The sequence below is a fragment of the Nymphaea colorata genome, chromosome 1 (genome assembly GCF_008831285.2).
Source record: "Nymphaea colorata isolate Beijing-Zhang1983 chromosome 1, ASM883128v2, whole genome shotgun sequence".
In the NCBI taxonomy this organism is placed as follows: domain Eukaryota; kingdom Viridiplantae; phylum Streptophyta; class Magnoliopsida; order Nymphaeales; family Nymphaeaceae; genus Nymphaea; species Nymphaea colorata.
Genome location: NC_045138.2, coordinates 28094956 through 28113581, shown reverse-complemented (window position 1 = coordinate 28113581; position 18626 = coordinate 28094956). Strand labels below are relative to the sequence as shown.

The window sequence follows — 18626 nt, the reverse complement described above, 5'->3', positions numbered from 1 at the left end:
TCTATTGGTAGACGACATGAAAAAATGCTTTAAATTTCACATAATTCCGTTGGTTGCTTTAAGATCCAGGGATTAATAGAAGCACGTAGATCTCTGTCCGAGTAAATCAGCCATCATTGAGATGACCTGAAGTCTGCCATAATTGGGTTGACCATGGATATGTTAGCAGCTCATTTTTCTACCACACCTTAATTGCTTCTTATTTTTTTGACCTTCTGGGTTTATAAATCTGCTTTGACAATGAGCATACTTTTCTTTATGCTATGCTTAGTATTTTTTTTTTTGGTTTAAGTGTCACATTCGTGTTATGAAGTGCGTACATTTTTCCAAGGCTATTTGTCTTGCAATTCATCCATCTGGTTGGCTACCACTTGTCTTCTTTGTGTGATCGTTACATGAACTCCTTCACTTCATGAATCATGGCAACTTGATTGACGACGGTTGCTTCTGTTCCTTTGTATTGGTTTAATTTCTGAGGTTTTGCCTTTTACTGCAACATAATTTGTGCCTATGTGTTTATATTACTGAATATACGGCCTATAAGGTACTCATTCATTTCATATTGCACTATCTCTCTGTCCAAGCATAGTCATGAACTTTTAAACTTCGAACATGGTAGAATTATACTTCTCTCCTCCTTTTTCTAAGGATGAACAGCTATGTGTTGTATGCTATTCACATATAGGTGAATTATCTACCTTAACAGGCTAATGTAATATTGCTCGCATACTTAATTGTCTCCACTTTGCTTACCATTTAAGGCAAAAACTCGAGAAGGATAGACGGCCACGTGATTCAGACGGGTAGATGCATGTGAATGCCAGGAAAGATGCATCAGTGACTTCACTAGATGTTCGTACGCTGGCTTCCCGGTTACGGGCGGGTCTCGTTCACTTAAAGCGTTACTGTATAAGAGGAGGCTAATTCTGTCACCAAGGAACGTCAATCTATCTTTCTCTTTCTGAAGGAAAGCTCTTGCAAAAATGAAGGCTGTTCCCAACCTCCTTCTTCTCTCCCTGGTTCACTTGATCGTCTTTCTCAAGCCAGTGAAGGCCGAGCAGACTGCAGTGAAGGCTCTTTTCGTGTTTGGGGACTCGTTCGTGGACAGCGGAAACAACAACTACATTGAGGATACTGATGCGAAGGCGGACTACCCACCCTACGGGGTGGACTTCCCTCTGGGCCCAACCGGGAGGATCACAAACGGGAGGAACCCGGCGGATATACTGGCGGAGCACTTGGGCATCCCCGACTACCTTCCCGTGTTCAACAATCCCCAGACTAAGGGTGCTCACATCCTTCATGGCGTTAACTATGCCTCTGCTGGTGCTGGCATTCTTGACACTACTTTTGTGGCCGTAAGTGCAGAATATGTTAATTTACAACTTCACTCTTTTTGTCTTTTTCCTTACGGACATGGGAAGTCGCTTCGAAAAAAACAAAACAAAGGGGAAGGGACTGTTTTTTTGCCGAATTTATATGAAATTCTATTTCCATCTGTCGGTGGGACGTTTGCTTCACTACTTGGGTGAGAGATAGAGTTCCCTCCCCTTTTATTTTATGGGTTAGAGTCTATCGAACAAATCAAACTGACTGAATCTTGCTTCTAGGGCAATTTCTCTACGCAAAAGATGCCAAAAGGAGCCCTGCATCATTTATAGATAATCAGTGTTATTTATTATTGTTGTTATGAACATTTGTTTTCATTGGCATGTGATGGATGATTTATATGTCAAAGTGGCATATCATACCACTGAGCCACCAAGTGGAGAACTTCCTGAACGTGACGCTGCCGGAGCTGGAGGCTGAGCTCAGTGACACTTCATATTTCATGTCCCACGCCATCTTTATGTTCGTCATAGGCGGCAACGACTATAACTACCATTGCTTTTTATCATCAGATGATTCATGTGATTTTGAAGAGCTCACTAGCATCCTTATTGGGAACTACACCGTCCAACTTGAGGTACTCACATATGTTTTCTTTGTTTAAAAGGTATTTCTTTTCGGCTAACGGTACGTAACTTTTCACTTTTTCAGTTGTCTTTGTAAAAAATCTTTTTTTTTTCTTTTAATTTTCTTTGCAAAAAAGTCTTTTTTTTTTTATGAAAGTCAATTCAATTTTAGTGGACACTACTGATCTAAGTTATAAAAGATGAATGTGTGAAATTTTAGTTGACATATTGTTTTATTTCTCTTCAAGATTCCAAAATATTTCTCACCCAGATTCCAAAATAACCCTGAACTCCAAGAAAAAGAAAAAAGAGAAGAAACTTGGGCCTTTTCTAATTTTCTTTATCCTTTTTTGTTTTTACAATTCAAGGTTAATTTAATCTTTTATTTTCTAGCATTGAGTTGAATCGACGGCACCTGGTCAAGATTGGATATGCTCGCTGCCCAACTGGTTAACCACTAGGGAGGACATTACTTAAAAATTATTACCTACCTAGTGATTCTTTTAAAACACTGTCTAATTGGCCGGGTAACTATTTGTGGACATTACTTGAACATTTATTTATTTATTTACTTAATGATAGAAACTTTACAGCGCCGGAGCTCGGAAGTTTGTTCTGTACAATATACAACCAAGTGGCTGCAGCCCTGGTTCCAGAATCCAAAATGACGGGCAATGTGTGGAGGAGTACAACGATGCAATGGTTATGTTCAATAACCATTTGAATGCTTCCCTGGATGAGTTCATGGAGGAGATGCCTGGCTCCGTATTCGTCTACGTCAACACCTACAACATTATCAGCCAAGTCATTGACGAACCTGCTTCCTTCGGTACGTGGATTAGGCTCTTCCTTTTCTGGATCGGGTCATGCCCAGCATAATCAGAATTGAATGGATCCAGATATGATTCCAAAACTGGATCATGATTTAAAATACTACAATCAAATTCAGATTCAATTAAGTTGCGACATCAATATACTCTTTCATAATACTTTTTTTTGAATTTTGGACAGGAATAGAAGTGATCAATGTGTCTTGCTGCTACGTAGAGGGCTCTAAAGGGTTCGTATGTGAAGAGTACGGGAGCTCGTGCTCGAACAGGAGCATCTACCTCTACTATGACAGGGTGCATCCTACGGAGAAGGTGTACGACTATCTCTCCACAAGGGCTTACCTATCCAATCTGAGCAGCGAAGTTCACCCTCTCAATGTCAAGACGCTTGCCAACATCTCCTTCAACTCCACGCTTTATAATGTGCCCTATAAACTATGGCCAGTGGAAGGCTTGAACAATAAGGGGTTCCCGATCTCCGGCCAAGAGGAGCTCCGGCCGGTTAGTTAAGCCCTTGGACTTCAGCCCTTCGAGTAGGAAGAAGGGAGGTTGATCAATATCCAGGGATTGTTGTTTTTGGTTAGATTCTACAGGAGAGGGCGTTTCCTCCGGTTGCGTGAATGGAAAAAAAAAAGGTTAATAATGAAGAAAAAGAGAGGGATGGTTTGGTAGAAGATTCCAGCAGTAGGTGCCTGAGAAGAAGAATAAGCTTGTAATGTATACCAGCTTGCGTGATGGTTTATTTGCTGTTATTCCAATAACATCCTAGGCGGTGGAGATATGTGAGGTCTCAATGAGCTGTAATCGTTAATTCAGTGTCAGATTTGAGTGCACTGTGGACCTGTGGTCCAATTGTATGAAGTAGTTCTATGAATTTTTGGTCATTTTTCTACTGGTAAGAATTTGTTAACTACATATTTAGTTAAAAAAAAAAATTGGCTTCACGGATGGTCACACTCATCATGTCAACGATACTAAATTCCTTAAAGATTGATTTCTGGGTGCTTATAATGATGGGATGCAACATTAATATCTTTTGCTGTCATATCTAATGCAACTTTAATGCAAATTTAAGGAGCCCTTGATGCGATTAATACTCTTTATTATCACTATTTCTTAATGATTGCTCCGATTTTGTCGTCGGTAGTGTTTCTCTGGTAGTCAGTGGCCGGCGTTCCATTTTTCTTCGAGGAAATAAGAAGATAGTGACAGGTTTCACTGAACTTCAGATTACGGATGTCCTGTGGGGTTTGGGATTGCAATCCGGGGCGGAGTCAAGATTTCTTTTAAGGGTGGGCGGGCGAAATGAGAGTTGAGGTTGGATTTGAGTAGGACCAAACCGAATTCACATTCAAAGAATACATGAAAGAGCAGAAAAAAAAAAATTAAATTTTATATTGTAATTTTTTTTTTCATTTGTTGGAGTGAGACCATGGCCGGCGCCCCCCTCCCTCCGCCCATTGCAAGAAACTAATTATCAAGGTGTGGGTCTCATCGCTGGCAGCAGTGTGCTTCAAGCCATTGTTGGTGATAAACACATCAAACAAGTTGTCACCAATGTGGCCGCCGCATCAAATTAAGCCTCGTCAAGTGGGCTTGGGGTGCAGTAGGAGTGCTAGACCAAGGTTCTCCATACCCACCAACAGCAGTTTCCCGAAGAGCAGAAGATGTGCGTACTGATGAATACTGATGCTGATAGTATTGTAAGAGTAGTAGTACTGATGCTTGTTAAAACTGATGATCCAGCCGTTGAAGCTAATTATGCCAAGACCTGCTGTCTAGTCGTTGCAAATCATCCAGTTGTTGAAGAGATCTACTATCTAGACGTTGAAAATAAAACTGCAGCACCAGATCGACACCCTGCCCTCTCAATACGCAATCAACTAAATACAACGTCTGCAGTTACATGATATTCTTTCCAGACTGAATCGTTTCATATTTATATCCTTGAATGTATAGCAAGTATTAACTTGTTACCATAACCAACATCTGTAACATACGAGTGAATGTCAATATACTATCCTCACACGTTAAGTGAGGGGAAAGAGGTTCATTTTACTCATCTCTTGTGTCTCTAATAATGCTGATGGTATTGTAAGAGTAGTAGGAGGGGTTTTTGCATTCCCAATCTGGAAGCTTGTGGTGGCTAACAGACCGATGAAGGATATTTGATTCTGGTTTGAACTGGATGTAAATGCACTTCTAGATATCCCTACATGAGCATGGAAATTGGAAGGAGAGGACTTTTAAGAGTATAACGTATTTATTAGGAGCCAAATGCAATGGGATGGATTTTTGCACTTGATCAGTCCATCAAAAGTTGGGAATGTTCATACTACCGTCAATTTATTCATCTTATTCTACAGTGGATAAAGAAGGGAATTGGAGATTAGGAATGAAAAAAGATGCGTTAAAAGGAGAAGCATCCTCTCACCCACCTTGAAATGAAGGTCATAAGTTGGAGTTCTTATGGATTTGGCGTTTTCAGTTGGGTTTGATTTAATTTGACATTTGGGTTGTTCTCTAGGGTTGGATGGCTAGGATCAATTGCACCTTTATCATTCATATTAAATCAGCCTTCAGTGGGGATGGGACAGGATGGTAGCTAGCTTTTGCTAAAGGTAGAGGGAGTTTTCTAGACTGGAAGAGGGAGTTTTCTAGACTGGAAGATGCCAGATTTGTGAACCGCTGAAACTAATTGATAGATATATTAAAAGAGTGCCGTCGTCGGGGAAATTATTAATATCATTTGGTGGCCCTCGCTGTTGCCGGTCGACTGTGTCTAGCCCGGCCAAGCTAGTAAAAGGATACGCTGCGTTCTACAACCGCGTAGAGTCACGCAGGGGTGAGCAAGTGAATGTTTATCGTCGAGTAGGGCGATGGTCGGCCGCCTTACTTAATGACATATAGTCGTCAACTGGCTTCGGCTGGGGACTTCCTCGCAAGGGAAGTCTACCCCTACCCAGATTGCGCAGGGATGTAGATAGGCACTTGGATGAATGACGAAGTTCTGACATGGCCTCATGGCCACGGCTTACCGATGGCCGACAATGAGATAAACCTGGGTGATGGTGTGCCGGGTGCTTAGCATTTTCGTCTAGTCCACAGTTCCGAAAAAAAGATGAATGCTTCCGCTAGCTTAAGAGAGAGACGGCTGGCCGAGGCTTTGAGGAACGCCTTTCGGCGCCGCGCGGGCTTGAGGAACTCGGCCCGTGACACTCGCTGGCTCTTAATTAATTACAACTTGTCGATTCAGTACAAGGAGATTATGAAGCATCTAAACAATATGTTGCCGATGAAGGCCGAGGCTGGTCACTCAAAACTACGTTTGCCTTAGTTTTTTTTATTTTTTGGATTTTAAGTTAATTTTTTCAAAATAAAAATTATAAAATGTATAACCTGCAGAGACAAGGGTCCAGTGCGATGTGCATGGGCAGTACATATGGCTTTTTTTCTTTGAAACATTTAACCTGCCGTATGCAGGAAAATCGCGTCAAATCCCAATCTCATGACAATATTTATCCCCTTTTTCTACCATTTTTGTGGACGAGACATTCATCACTTGGATTATCTGTCCCTATATATCATTTCAAACATGGTATAATTCCATCACAAATAAAGTCACCCTCTTCTCCTGCTTTTATAGCAAAAGGAGTGGACAAACATTTTTTTCCTCCTTTAAGACTCCGATAAGACATCTAGGGGTAGAGATGCCGATCAGATCATCTGAGAATGCAATTTGCAATTATTTTGCTTAGAAACACCAACATTTGAAAACCAGATTAAAAATTCCAGTCTGATCGATATGTTTATGTGGAACGTGAGTATCGATTACATAACCTCGTGTTTAATTGTTAGTAATCAAGAAAAGATGATTATATATTAATATATTTTAGAATAGTCAGGTTTGAGTTAAATGTTTGGACTTTGGAGTATTGTCGCTAAATAGCCTGCAAATTGCTCGCCCACTTCTCTCAATCAGTTTCTATATAAAGCCCAGCTTATGCCCCGTCAACAAGGAAAAGCTATCTTCCTGTCTTGCAAAACAAGAAACCAGTTTTCAAGGTCCTTGTTTGTCCTTATAAGGGTAGCTCAATCGATTATGAATTAACTTTTGACAGAAAAAACAAAGAGAAAAACGTAAGACTAATAGTAGATGGTATGGTGAAAATCTCCAATCACTTTTGGTATAGTGAAAATCTCCATCACTTTTTGATTTTTTTTCTCAACCATCCATTACAAAATATCAAAATACCCTTATGAGTGAGCCGGGTTACCCCGTTACCTTTTCTTATTGTTTTTCTCATGACCATCTATCACAAAGGATAAAAAACACCATTATGAGTGTGACATTTAAATATTTTCCTCTCTCTCTCTCTCTCTCTCTCTATATATATATATATATATATATATATATATATATATATATATATATATATATATATATATATATATATATAATACCCACATAACCAGACAACTAAATGAAAGGCTTTAATGTGGGATTTAATAAAATGAAACGAGTGTGGCATCATTTGCTTCTACTCTTTTCGAATACACAGGACACAGAAACCATAAAAGAAATGACAAAAGGTCATGTGCATTAATTCTTTATGGAAGACACTTTTTAGCTGGCTCTCACAATTAATTACGCACGGCCTTCGTTGTTAGCTTTGCCCTCCCAAAAGGCGCCGTTATAGATAGAAGCCTTTGAAGCCTTGAGAGGCGTCATTCATTTGAAGCTTTGGGCATGTATAGGTTTTCCTCTCAGTATATATGACGCCACCCCAAGCCTTCACCTCATAACGAGGATGTTCCACTCATCTCAAATGCTTTACATCAGTTCACCTATAAGCTTGTACAAAGCTTCTTGAACTTCAAAGAGATTATTATCGTTGCTATTGTTATTGTTATTCTCTATTGCTGTCATTTAAAGTCTCTGATGTTATGGTACATGAACAAAAGGCAGTTCGCATGTGATAGAATGAATTACAAGAAGACATCATACTGCTGAGCCACCAAGTGGAGAACTTCCTGGACGTGAGCTGGAGGCTGAGCTCAACGAGACTTCATATTTCATGTCTCACGCCATCTTCATGTTCGTCACTACGGCAATGACTTCCTCTACACTTGCTTCGACTCTGATGACAGACCATGCATTCATGAAGAACTCACTCGCGTCCTTATTGGGAACTATTCCTTCCGACTTGAGCTACAAAAACCTGCAGCCAGAAAAAGAGTTCAGGGAGCTGTTAATCTTTTTTTCGCAAACTTTAGGAGGTGCATGTTTGTATTTCTATACATTTTTAAACATATTTTTAACAAAACCGATATAAGTGGATTTCAAATTCCTTTGATCGTCGCAGTCATATGAGTGGGAAAAGGAAAAAGAGAGAACCGACAAATGAAAATTTATTCAAAACAAAATGTGGTGACAAGGTGTCGCCAATCAACAGTTAAAAGAAAAAGATAAAAGTAACAAAAAAAAAAAACTTAACAAAGAAAACAAGGAAAAATAACACTAGAAACAGAAATCTGAGCAGGAACAAAAACAAGAGGAGATTCGGCCTTGGCCGCGTGAATATTGCATACGAGGACATTAATTTATAGATTTATTTATTTATTCCTTTTCTTTTTAGCAAAAACTGTACAATGTCGGAGCTCGAAAGTTTGTTTTATATAATATCCAACCATGTGGCTGCAACCCTTTTTCCAGACTGCAAAATGACGGGCAATGTATGACGGAAGCAGGGCTAGCATCGTCGTTCAGAAACTGATCATTTGGCAGCATTTTCTACTCATCGAAGTTCTTTATTTTTGTTTGTATTTTTGCTATGTTACGACCCCAGTTTTGACACCAAGCTAAAGTCACATTAAGTCATGACCAAAACTTAAACAAATCAAACACACACGTTTATTTCAAAAGTAAAACACTTAACCCAAACAACTAAAATAACTACAATGTCTAAAACCGACGCAGTGTTCAAATTGTCAATGCTTGTCCATCAAAAGACTGAGATTGACACTCTATGAGCCAAAGTATCTCAAGAACTACCTATAAAAATAAGAAGATAAGTCAGAATTCCTTTGAGTTTGGAAAAATCCAGCCATGAATGAAACATGACCCAACAAAGTAATATTTGATTTCGTCAAACAAATACATATGAGACCTTATAGTCAACAACCATAAGTTCCCAAATCTTAATACACATTAACGTTACGATTCATTAACAAAAATGAGGTGTGCACAACCTCCAAATATTCGTAAACTTCCAACCGTAGCCTATCATTACAATAGGTATGGTCATCGTGCCGAGCAACAACAGAAATCCTCGTGGGCACAACTCACGGGCAGAACAAGACATATTTTCGCCAGGCGATCCAACAGATCGAGGATAACCTGTAGTGAAGTCTCCTGAGATATCCCATATCGCCGCTGCAGTAGCAGGATCCCTCTAGAAACCCGGGGTAAGGGACCAAGAGACGCCTTGATCTTCAATAGAAACTGCAAAATCCTGGCCCTTGTGTCGCACAATACCTAGTGGGTCCTCTAGTGCAGACAGAGAAGTGTGCGACAACAGTGAGCTCACGCGCACTACTACTTTCCGGAACGAAACCAAACACTGGGTAAAACACAAAGCTCACACTTGCATATACCAATGCATACACAATCTACGTTTCACCTACGAAATTCGAATGTGAGGGTTTATCATCACTAGACATAGTCTATTACCTCTCACATAAACTACCCTCGGTTTCTCGTATAAAAGCAATAAGCTATTTCCTAACTTAATTTAATGGCAACCAAGTAAAGTTGAATAGACATGCATCAATATAAGATAGATCACGTTAAGAAATCTTAAATAATAATATTGTGATCATCTTATAAAAACAAGAGATTTCAAAACCTTTTTTTTAAAATGTTAAATAAAACTTAGGGTACCATGCATAACATTACGTTTTTCCATCGAAATTGTAAACAAATATAAGAAAAACCCCTTTTAGGCTACAAATACTCTGATTTTTTTTTTTGTCAGAAGGACTCCGAGGGACTTAAGATCAAATCTCAAACCTGCCCACCAGCTGAATTTGACGGGGGTAGGCACAAGAGACAACTGTTCTGCCGTCAGTTCTTCAATCGTCGCAGAAAGCACTCTAGTGACAGGCTGTCATTCAAAAATTCATATTTCTTCATCAGTTTCTTCAAAAAATATGAAATTTTACAGGGATAATCTTCAGAGTCAGACGAATCCAACGAGCTCTTGCACAATATTTTCCAACACCGGAACTGACAGCGCCGGTCGCCAGAATCTGGTTTAGTTTCTGGTTTCACAAATAAGCATTCTAGCGATAGGCGGTCACTCAAAAATTTGTATCTCCTCAACCGCTCACCCAAAAATTATGAAATTTTACAAAAGTAATCTTCAGGAACAAACAAATCCAACGAGTTCTTACTTGTTATTTTCCGACACCGGAGCTGACAAAGCCGGTCACCGGAATCCGATGTAGTTTTCAGACCTTCCGTCGCAGAAAACACTCTAGCGACAGACAGTCACTGAAAAATTCAATTTTTTTTTTCGGCAGCTCCAAAAATTATGAAATTTTGTAAGAATAATCTACACAAGCATACAAATCTAACGCGCTCCTACTTGACATTTTTCAATGCCGGAGCTGACAGCGCCGGTCGCCGGAATTCGACACAGTTTTAGACTTCGCTAGAATAGAGCACCCGACTCCTTCCATCTTCGATTCCTTCATCATTCGAGTCCAAATCGCATCCAACTTGGCAGGAATTCTCCGGAAACTCTGGCGATCATACTGTGACTCTGGCGATCCGGCAGTAAGGTCTATCATGAGTGTAATCTTTTTCCAGTGATCAAACTCGTCTACCAAAACAAGGACTTCTAAAAACTTGTTGTTCATAGTTCCAGGTAAATGTGAACAGACTTTTCTGACAGTTATATTGTCTTCAATTTCTTATATATGGTGTACAGACTTCCCTGTGATTAGTAAATCAACATAGTTATTGAGCAAGTTCCCTTGCAGCACTGCTGGAGTTGTGGAGTCATCAGATTTGCCACCTGAACTCGCAAATCTAGGTGACCACTTTCAGATCTTATATTGATTTCTTTGGACCCTGACCTGCTAGAACAGTAGCACGTATGATTCTAGAAGTGGGGACTGAGACAATGATACGAGAGCAACATGCAATGTTGTAACTATTCAGATCTTTACCTAGCACCTATTGATTCCATCATTGTAGACGTCTGCCAAGTGAGTAAATATCGATTGGCACTAAGCAGTAACAATTCTGAAGCCTTCCTCTAGCTGTCAAACTGTTCTGAATCAAACATGCAGAGACATATTTGAAGTCAATTTTCTGTTCTTTTTATTATACTTTCAATTTTACATATGGGCAATTTATGACTTGATATTTTAGGTTTATAGGCATCTGAACATCATAAGACGCTGATACCTCTATACCATGGTTCAGCCTTCCAAGAGGGAACATATTCTAGTTCTCTAGGATTCAGACTTATGTCACCAAGGTGCAGGGTGTGGGTGCTGGTGCCGGCGAGGCATATTTCAAAAAATTTAGATGCGGCGGTGCGGTGAGAGTATTTAATATTATTATTATTAATTTATTATAATAATATTAATAATATGTATGACAAAAAATTGTCATAAACCACAAAATTATTAAAATAATAAGATCAAAATCGCAATTTGCTAATTGAATTCAATACAAACCCAACTTGATCACACTGATCGAATTACACTAACCATCACAAGGCCATCCAGTTTAACATTCTTGCTTTCCACGTTTTCTTGAACATCTAAATTCAAACATACGACTGTAGACCAGTTATTATCGTGGTCGGTGTGACAACAGCCCTGTCAGGCATTTTGTCGAACAATTCCTGTGTGTATTCAACACTGCCAGAAATGACATAAAACTTAAAAGTCATCTGGTGAGTTCACAATTAATCGTCAATAGCCATCTTCATCCTTTTGATAGATGGTTGCACGACTCGGCCTGCGAACCTTAGCTGTGACATTGACATCGACATTCAGCAATGTAGATAGAGAGAGTGAGAGAGAGAGAGAAAGAGAGAAGCACCTGAGGGTGGAGTTCAGCAAGGAGGCAGAGGGATGCAACACAGAAGGAACTTCTATTGCACTCGAGCGGGCGTGGGGCAAATGGGGAGGGCCAGAGGGGAAGCTCCAGTGGCAGGCCCTGCACTTTAGCCATTGCCGATTGAAAAATTTCTTAACCAAATAAACCGAGAGAAAACAGAGGGGTTGGAAGAGGGTTGAGGAAGAAGACGAAATAGGGAAAACAGGCTGGAGAAAACGAAAATCTGAAATAAACCGTTTGCAAAGTAGCTACCTGAACTAATTGATGCCGCCGGCAGAGACGATCGCAGCCGACGCCAAATCGAGAGAAAGCTGCTGCGGTGGAAGGGATGATGGTGGGAGAGATAGAGAAGGGCAGAACTCAGAAGGCGTTAGCAAAGGGAAGGGAAAGGGGCAAGTCGGGTGCGCGTCAAAAAATGACAGGGTGCGGCTGACCGCACCCGACTCACCCTTGACAGACTTCGGTGCGAATCATGGTCGCACCAGCACCCGCATCACGTCGAGGCGGGTGGGGATGCATTCCCTGGTATCGTAGATTCAGACATTATGTAAATCCATTTAGGTGAGATTTCAGGAAATCACAGGGGACTAGGGAGCTAACTCCCTAAAGCGTTTCATCTCAGGAGCTAATTGTAGGACCGAGCTTCAGGGCATCCCATCCTCACCGGTAACACAAGGTGTTGCCCAAGTTTCGTTTGAAATGGAGTTAGCATTGATTTTGTTAAACGTTTTACAAGTTCTGTCCCCATGAGTGACGCCTGAAGCAAGATGGCCTGAGAACATTTGACAAGGCCGAGTCTCACAGTATTACTGTAACTATACCCCTTGAATTTTCTGTTAATCTGTGAGTATACCTCATACATACGTATAGATATTTATTATCATCTTTTTTTTTTTTTTTTTTTACAATCAGGGATATTTACGAATAAGAGGGCTGTGTCTTCTGGCCTACAACACCTCATGCCTTTATTCATGTATAAGCGCACAAATACATAGATTTACTACTATAATATATATATATATATATATATATATATATATAACCAACAAAAATACAAGAGCCATTCCCATACCTGTAAAATCAACTCCTGTCGACAGCCCTCTAGAAGGCCTCCTTCATTGCCATACTAATTCTGTTTTAGTTTCTCATGAAAAAGAGAATGATTTTTTTCAGTTCTTCCCTCCTTCCAATAATATTTCAGTTACTCTACTAGTCGTTAGTCTACTAGTCCGGTTTATCCTGCCTTTCTTTCCATCACTGCCCCCTTGACAGCCTCAACTATTTCTAGCAACCATTTACTCTGCTCCTCTCCATTTTAACGTTTCAATAATTAAGGAAAAGAAAGAGAAATCGTGGGCCTTACAACTTACATTGACGCACAAAAATTTCCTGCACCGTGGAGCTCCCCTCGGCTCCGTCATGTAAGATTGATAGACGGCCACTCTTGGAAGAGTAACGGAAGTTGGCCGACCAACCGCCAGTTTTAGAACGGTTCCATGTGAATGCCAGGAAAGGAAAGGTGCATCGGTGAGCCCCCAACGATGTGGGTAGATTGTTGCAGTTGAGTGGAGATATCAACTTCACCAGATATTTGGACGCTGGCTTCCCGTTTGCAGGCTGGCCTAGTTCGAGGCTAACTCTGCCACCAAGGAACATCAATTTCGCTTTCTGAAGGAGCACTCTTGCAAAATGAAGGCAGTCCCCGACCTCCTTCTTCTCTCCGTGGTTCACGTCATCGACTTTCTGAAGCCAGTGAAGGCCAAGCAGACTGCAGTGAGGGCTCTTTTCGTGTTTGGGGACTCGTTCCTGGACAACGGAAACAACAACTACATTGAGGATTGTGATCTGAAGTCGAACTACCCACCCTACGGGGTGGACTTCCCTCTGGGGCCAACCGGGAGGTTCTCAAATGGGAGGAACGCGGCGGATATACTGGCGGAGCACTTGGGCATCCCCGACTACCTTCCCGTGTTCAACAACCCTCAGAATAAGGGTGATCGCATCCTTCATGGCGTTAACTATGCATCTGCTGGTGCTGGCATTCTTGAAAGTTGAAACTACTGGGGTGACCGTAAGTGCAGATTATGTTAACCCTTGAGTTTAAAACTTTTCGCTCTTTTTCTCTTTTGTTTTTAATCGTTACGCACTTGGGAAGTGGGTTCAAAAAAATAAAACAAAGGGGAAGGGACTGTTTTTTGCCGAATTTATATGAAATTCTGTTTCCATCTGTCGGTGGGACGTTTGTTTCACTACTTGGGTGAGAGATAGAGTTCCCTCCCCTTTTATTTTATGGGTTAGAGTCTATCGACCAATTCAAACTGACTGAACCTAGCTTCTAGGGCGATTTCTCTGCACGAAAGATGCCAAAAGGAGCCCTGCATCATTTATAGATAATCAGTGTTGCTATTGAAGTTATTTATTATTGTTGTTATAGCGAAGAACTGTTGTTTCATTGGCATGTGATGGATGATTTATATGTCGCAGTCGCATATCATACCACTGAGCGACCAAGTTGAGAGCTTCCTGAAAGTGACGCTGCCGGAGCTGGAGGCTGAAATCAACGACACTTGATGTTTCATGTCCCACGCCATCTTGATGTTCCTCATCGGCGGCGACGATTACAGCTACCTTTGCTTCCGATCATCAGATGAATCATGTGACTTTGAAGAACTCACTAGCATCCTTATTGGGAACTACACCGTCCAACTTGAGGTACTCACACACACACGTTTTCTTTGTTTAAAAGGTATTTCTTTTCGGCTTAAGGACTAGTGGATGGGGAAAGTTAGTTCAATCTTCCCGCTGAATTCTAAAAGATGCGTGTGCAATATTTTTGTTGACTAGTGTCTTAATTCTCACCCAGATACCAAAAAAAAAAAAAAAAAGTCTGGGTTCTTTTCAGAGTATCTTCATCCTTTTCACTTTTTTTTTTACAATTCAAGGGTGATTTAGTCTTTTAATTTCCAGCATTTACTTGAATCAACGGCAACTGATCAAGATTTGTTCTGCTCTCTGCTCAACTGGGCAACCACTTGGGAGGACATTACTTAAAAATTATTACTTATCTAGTGATTCTTTTAAATTTATTGATAGAAACTTTACAACGCCGGAGCTCGGAAATTTGTTCTGTACAATGTCCAACCAAGTGGCTGCAACCCTAGCTCCAGAATCCAAAATGACGGGAATGTGTGAAGGAGTACAACGATGCAGTGGTTATGTTCAATAACTATTTGAATGCTTCCCTGGATGAGTTCATGGAGGAGATGCTTGGCTCTGTATTCGTCTACGTCAACACCTACAACATTATCAGCCAAGTCATTGACGAACCTGCTTCCTTCGGTACGTGCGTTACTCTCTTCCTTTTCTGGATCGGGGCACGCCCATCATAATCAGACTTTCCCCAATTAAATTTTCCCCCACTTAAATGGATCCAGATTTGATTCCAAAACTGGATCATGATTTAAAATACTAAAATCAAATTCAGATCCAATTAAATTGCGACATCTAGATACACTTTCATATATTATATATTTTTGTTGAATTTCGACAGGAATAGAAGTGATCAATGCGTCTTGCTGCTATGTGGAGGGCACTGAAGGGATCACATGTGAAGAGGACGGGAGCCCGTTCCCGAACAGGAGCATCTACCTCTACTACGATAGGGCGCACCTCACAGAGAAGGTGTACAACTATCTCTCCACAAGGGCTTACCTTTCTAATCTGAGCAGCGAAGTTCACCCTATCAATGTCAAGACGCTTGCGAACATCACCTTCAACTCCACGCTCTACAATATGCCGTATAACCTATGTCCAGTGGAGGGCTTGAACATTGAGGGGCTCCCGATCTCCGGCCGAGAGGAGCTCCGGCCGGCTAGTTAAGACCTTGGACTTCAAATCTTCGAAGCAACATAAATATCCTTAGTCGCTACATCTAATGCATCTTTAGTGCAAATTTAAGGAGCCCCTGATGCAATTAATACTCTTTCTTATCACTATTTCTTAATGATTGCTCCCACTGAGGGGAGAGGAGGTGGGTTTCCGAGATAAGGATTTTGTTGGCGGTAGTGTTTGTTTTTCTCAGCAGCCCGCTCTTATCACCCTAATTTTTTTGAAAAAAAAAAGACTGTATTTTATTTTTACTCAAACAAAATTTTCAGTTATTTGGTTTAAATTTTTTTGACCTTTAAGTTCAATCCTAAACCCAAAGCTATTCGATCAAAAATGAATTTCTAAACTTATGTTTGAACCCAAAACACAAACTTTAAAATTCAAAATCCTACTTTAGACATGAGATTGAAATCTAAAATCTATTTCTCAGGTCTGAATTAGATCCAAATCGAGAAATTCAAACTCAAAATTCCAAAGCCGAAATCTAAACTACAAAATTTAATGCTATGAGCATTGCATGTGCATGCATGGACCTTTCCTTTGTTTATGTTTCATTCTTGTGCCAAAACGTGTTTTTGAGCCTAAATCACACACTATAACGCTTCAACAGACTCAAAACGGAGTTGGCCACCCATTTGTAAAAAAAAAAAAAAAAAAATCATTTTTTACACATTTTAAATAAAAAAAGGATTTTATGCTTTTTATATGAACAACCTTTTATTTATTTATTTGTTTTGTTTATTTTATTTTGTTTTTAAAAAAATCGCATGCTGGCATGCCTTCGTGCGTCACGCGCGGCGCGCCTGGCACACTGAGTCGGGGCCTGCGGGAATAGGCCCCATTTTTTTAGCTAAAAGTGCCTCTTGGGAGTGGCTTTGGCCCTTTTGGGTGGGCAATATCCCGCCCTGGCCACGCCCCAAAAGGGTATTTGCATGTTTAATGATAAATCCCACTTGGTCAAAACCTATTTAAAAAAAAATTATTCAAAAATATGGAATTCACATGAAAATCTTGTTAAATTAAAAAAATTCAAATTTTGAATTTTGGCTTTCAAACTCTTTATAAACACCCCTACAAATATTGTCTCTTTATCATCAAACACAAAAATATATTTCTAGAAATATATTTCTCAGTCATCACACACACATCAAAATGTGAATCAGAAAGATTTTTCTCATTCCTTTATTCCAGAAAATATATTTGCAGAAATATATTTCCAATTCTAAATTTTCTAGCCATCAAACACTACCTTATTTCTGTATCTTCGTTTCTCCCTTCTTTTCCTCTTCACTGGTAATAGTGTGCTTCATGCCATTGTTGGTGATAAGACACATCAAAGAAGTTGACATGAGTGTAGCTGGGGCATCAAATTTAGCCTGGTCAAAATGACTTCTTTGGGCATGGGGGTGCAGAAGGAGTGCTAGACCAAGGTTGTCCATACCCACCAAGAGCAGTTTTTCAAAGAGTAGAAAATGTGCATACAGATGAATATAGATGCTGATATTACTTGTAAGAGTAGTAGCAGGGGGTTTTGCATTCTCAGTCTGGAAGCCTGTGGTGGCTAACAGGATATTACTGTAAGAGTAGTAGCAGGGGGTTTTGCATTCTCAGTCTGGAAGTTTGTGGTGGCTAACAGATGGTGGTAAGGTAGCCGATGAAGGTGAGTTGCTTCTGGTTTCATCTGGATGTAAATGCACTTCTAGATATCTCCACATGAGCATAGAAAGTGGAAGGAGAGGACTTTTAAGAGTATAACTTATTTATTAGAAGCCAAATGCAATGGGATGGTTTTTTGCACTTGATCATTCCATCAAAAGGTTTTGCCCTTGTTCTGATTGAAGCTCCTGTATGATTTACTCTTGTTGCTGAGGTAGAGTTGGAACTTCATGAGAAAAGGCTCTTGGCACAAACCATGGAAAAATTAAATACTACTTGCATTGTGGCTCACATCCTTTAACGATGGCACGAAGGAATGCATTAGTCCATCTGAAGAAAAGAAAGATGAACGAAAACAAGTGAAGATGGCGAAAAATATTGGCCAGAAATGTATTTGATCTACTCAACAAGGATTGGGAAGAGGCCAGAGAGAGATGATATCGGAGGTCGGACGTCCCAATCTACCCAAATTCAACAATCCGGTCCCTTTATATTTGGAAACTAGTGAGAATTTTAACGTGATGATTCAAGGTGAGGAGGACTGTTTAGTTAAGAACACAAGGAGTCTGCAAGGCCATATTATTGACTCTAACACTGCAAATGACCTCCCCTCAAAGAAAGGAGCTTTTGATGAGACAAAGGGGCAGATTGAGACTACTTATGAGTTTGTCTCCTGAATTTGAGTAAAGTTATACAAATGAAGACAACTCTGACATGGATAAGCATCTAAATAACTTTAGGACATGAGCATGCGCTAGTAAAAAAAGAGATACATATTCTACGAGGATGCCATTGTTATGAAGATTATGAAGCATCTAAACAATATGTTGCCGATGAATGCCAAGGCTGGTCACTGAAAACTACATTTGCCTTATTTTTTTTATTTGTTGGATTTTAAATTATTTTTTCAAAATAAAAATTATAAATTATATAAGAACCTGCATAGACAAGGGGCCAGTGCGATATGCATGGGCAGTAGATCTGGGTTTTTTTCTTTGAAACATTTAACCTGCCGTGTGCAGGAAAAACGCGTCCAATCTTATGACAATATTTATCCTCCCTTTTCGACCATTTTTTTGTGGACGAGACATTCATCACTTGGATTATCTGTCCCTATATATCATTTCAAACATGGTATAATTCCATCACAAGTAAATT

At 40.1% G+C, this 18626-nt stretch overlaps 3 protein-coding genes and 1 long non-coding RNA gene across 5 annotated transcripts; 3 read left to right on the top strand and 1 right to left on the bottom strand.

The window, feature by feature from the left end:
- Window positions 1-921: 921 nt before the first annotated feature.
- LOC116251527 (GDSL esterase/lipase At5g45670-like) lies at window positions 922-3739 on the top strand. The gene is made up of 4 exons (XM_031625854.2): window positions 922-1358; window positions 1739-1966; window positions 2538-2784; window positions 2967-3739. The coding sequence occupies exons 1-4, from the start codon at window positions 984-986 to the stop codon at window positions 3293-3295; spliced, it is 1179 nt and encodes a 392-aa protein (XP_031481714.1). The 5' UTR covers window positions 922-983; the 3' UTR covers window positions 3296-3739.
- Window positions 3740-11531: 7792 nt separating this feature from the next.
- On the bottom strand, window positions 11532-12604 carry LOC116251540 (uncharacterized). Of its 2 annotated transcripts, none has more exons than XR_004171701.2 (3): window positions 12177-12604; window positions 11907-12028; window positions 11532-11835 (listed from the first exon to the last, which is right to left on the bottom strand). It is a non-coding gene; the product is annotated as an uncharacterized LOC116251540 (long non-coding RNA). The 2 variants fall into 2 exon arrangements; XR_004171702.2 differs by having other exon boundaries at window positions 11907-12023; window positions 12177-12600.
- Window positions 12605-13613: 1009 nt separating this feature from the next.
- Window positions 13614-13979, top strand: LOC116245853 (GDSL esterase/lipase LTL1-like). The gene has a single exon (XM_031617440.1). It carries the CDS (start codon window positions 13614-13616, stop codon window positions 13977-13979), a length of 366 nt encoding a protein of 121 aa, XP_031473300.1.
- A 1160-nt stretch (window positions 13980-15139) lies between these two features.
- Window positions 15140-15803, top strand: LOC116245846 (GDSL esterase/lipase At1g71250-like). Its single transcript, XM_031617428.1, has 2 exons — window positions 15140-15263; window positions 15475-15803. Exons 1-2 carry the CDS (start codon window positions 15140-15142, stop codon window positions 15801-15803), a joined length of 453 nt encoding a protein of 150 aa, XP_031473288.1.
- Window positions 15804-18626: the final 2823 nt, after the last annotated feature.

Bases quoted from the DNA above. Each gene is read 5' to 3' on its own strand.
- LOC116251527 (XM_031625854.2), top strand. From the start codon at position 984: ATGAAGGCTGTTCCCAACCTCCTTCTTCTCTCCCTGGTTCACTTGATC. The intron at 1,359-1,738 runs GTAAGTGCAGAA...TATATGTCAAAG, and splicing joins TTGACACTACTTTTGTGGCC to TGGCATATCATACCACTGAG. The intron at 2,785-2,966 runs GTACGTGGATTA...AATTTTGGACAG, and splicing joins TGACGAACCTGCTTCCTTCG to GAATAGAAGTGATCAATGTG.
- LOC116245853 (XM_031617440.1), top strand. From the start codon at position 13,614: ATGAAGGCAGTCCCCGACCTCCTTCTTCTCTCCGTGGTTCACGTCATC.
- LOC116245846 (XM_031617428.1), top strand. From the start codon at position 15,140: ATGTTCAATAACTATTTGAATGCTTCCCTGGATGAGTTCATGGAGGAG. The intron at 15,264-15,474 runs GTACGTGCGTTA...GAATTTCGACAG, and splicing joins TGACGAACCTGCTTCCTTCG to GAATAGAAGTGATCAATGCG.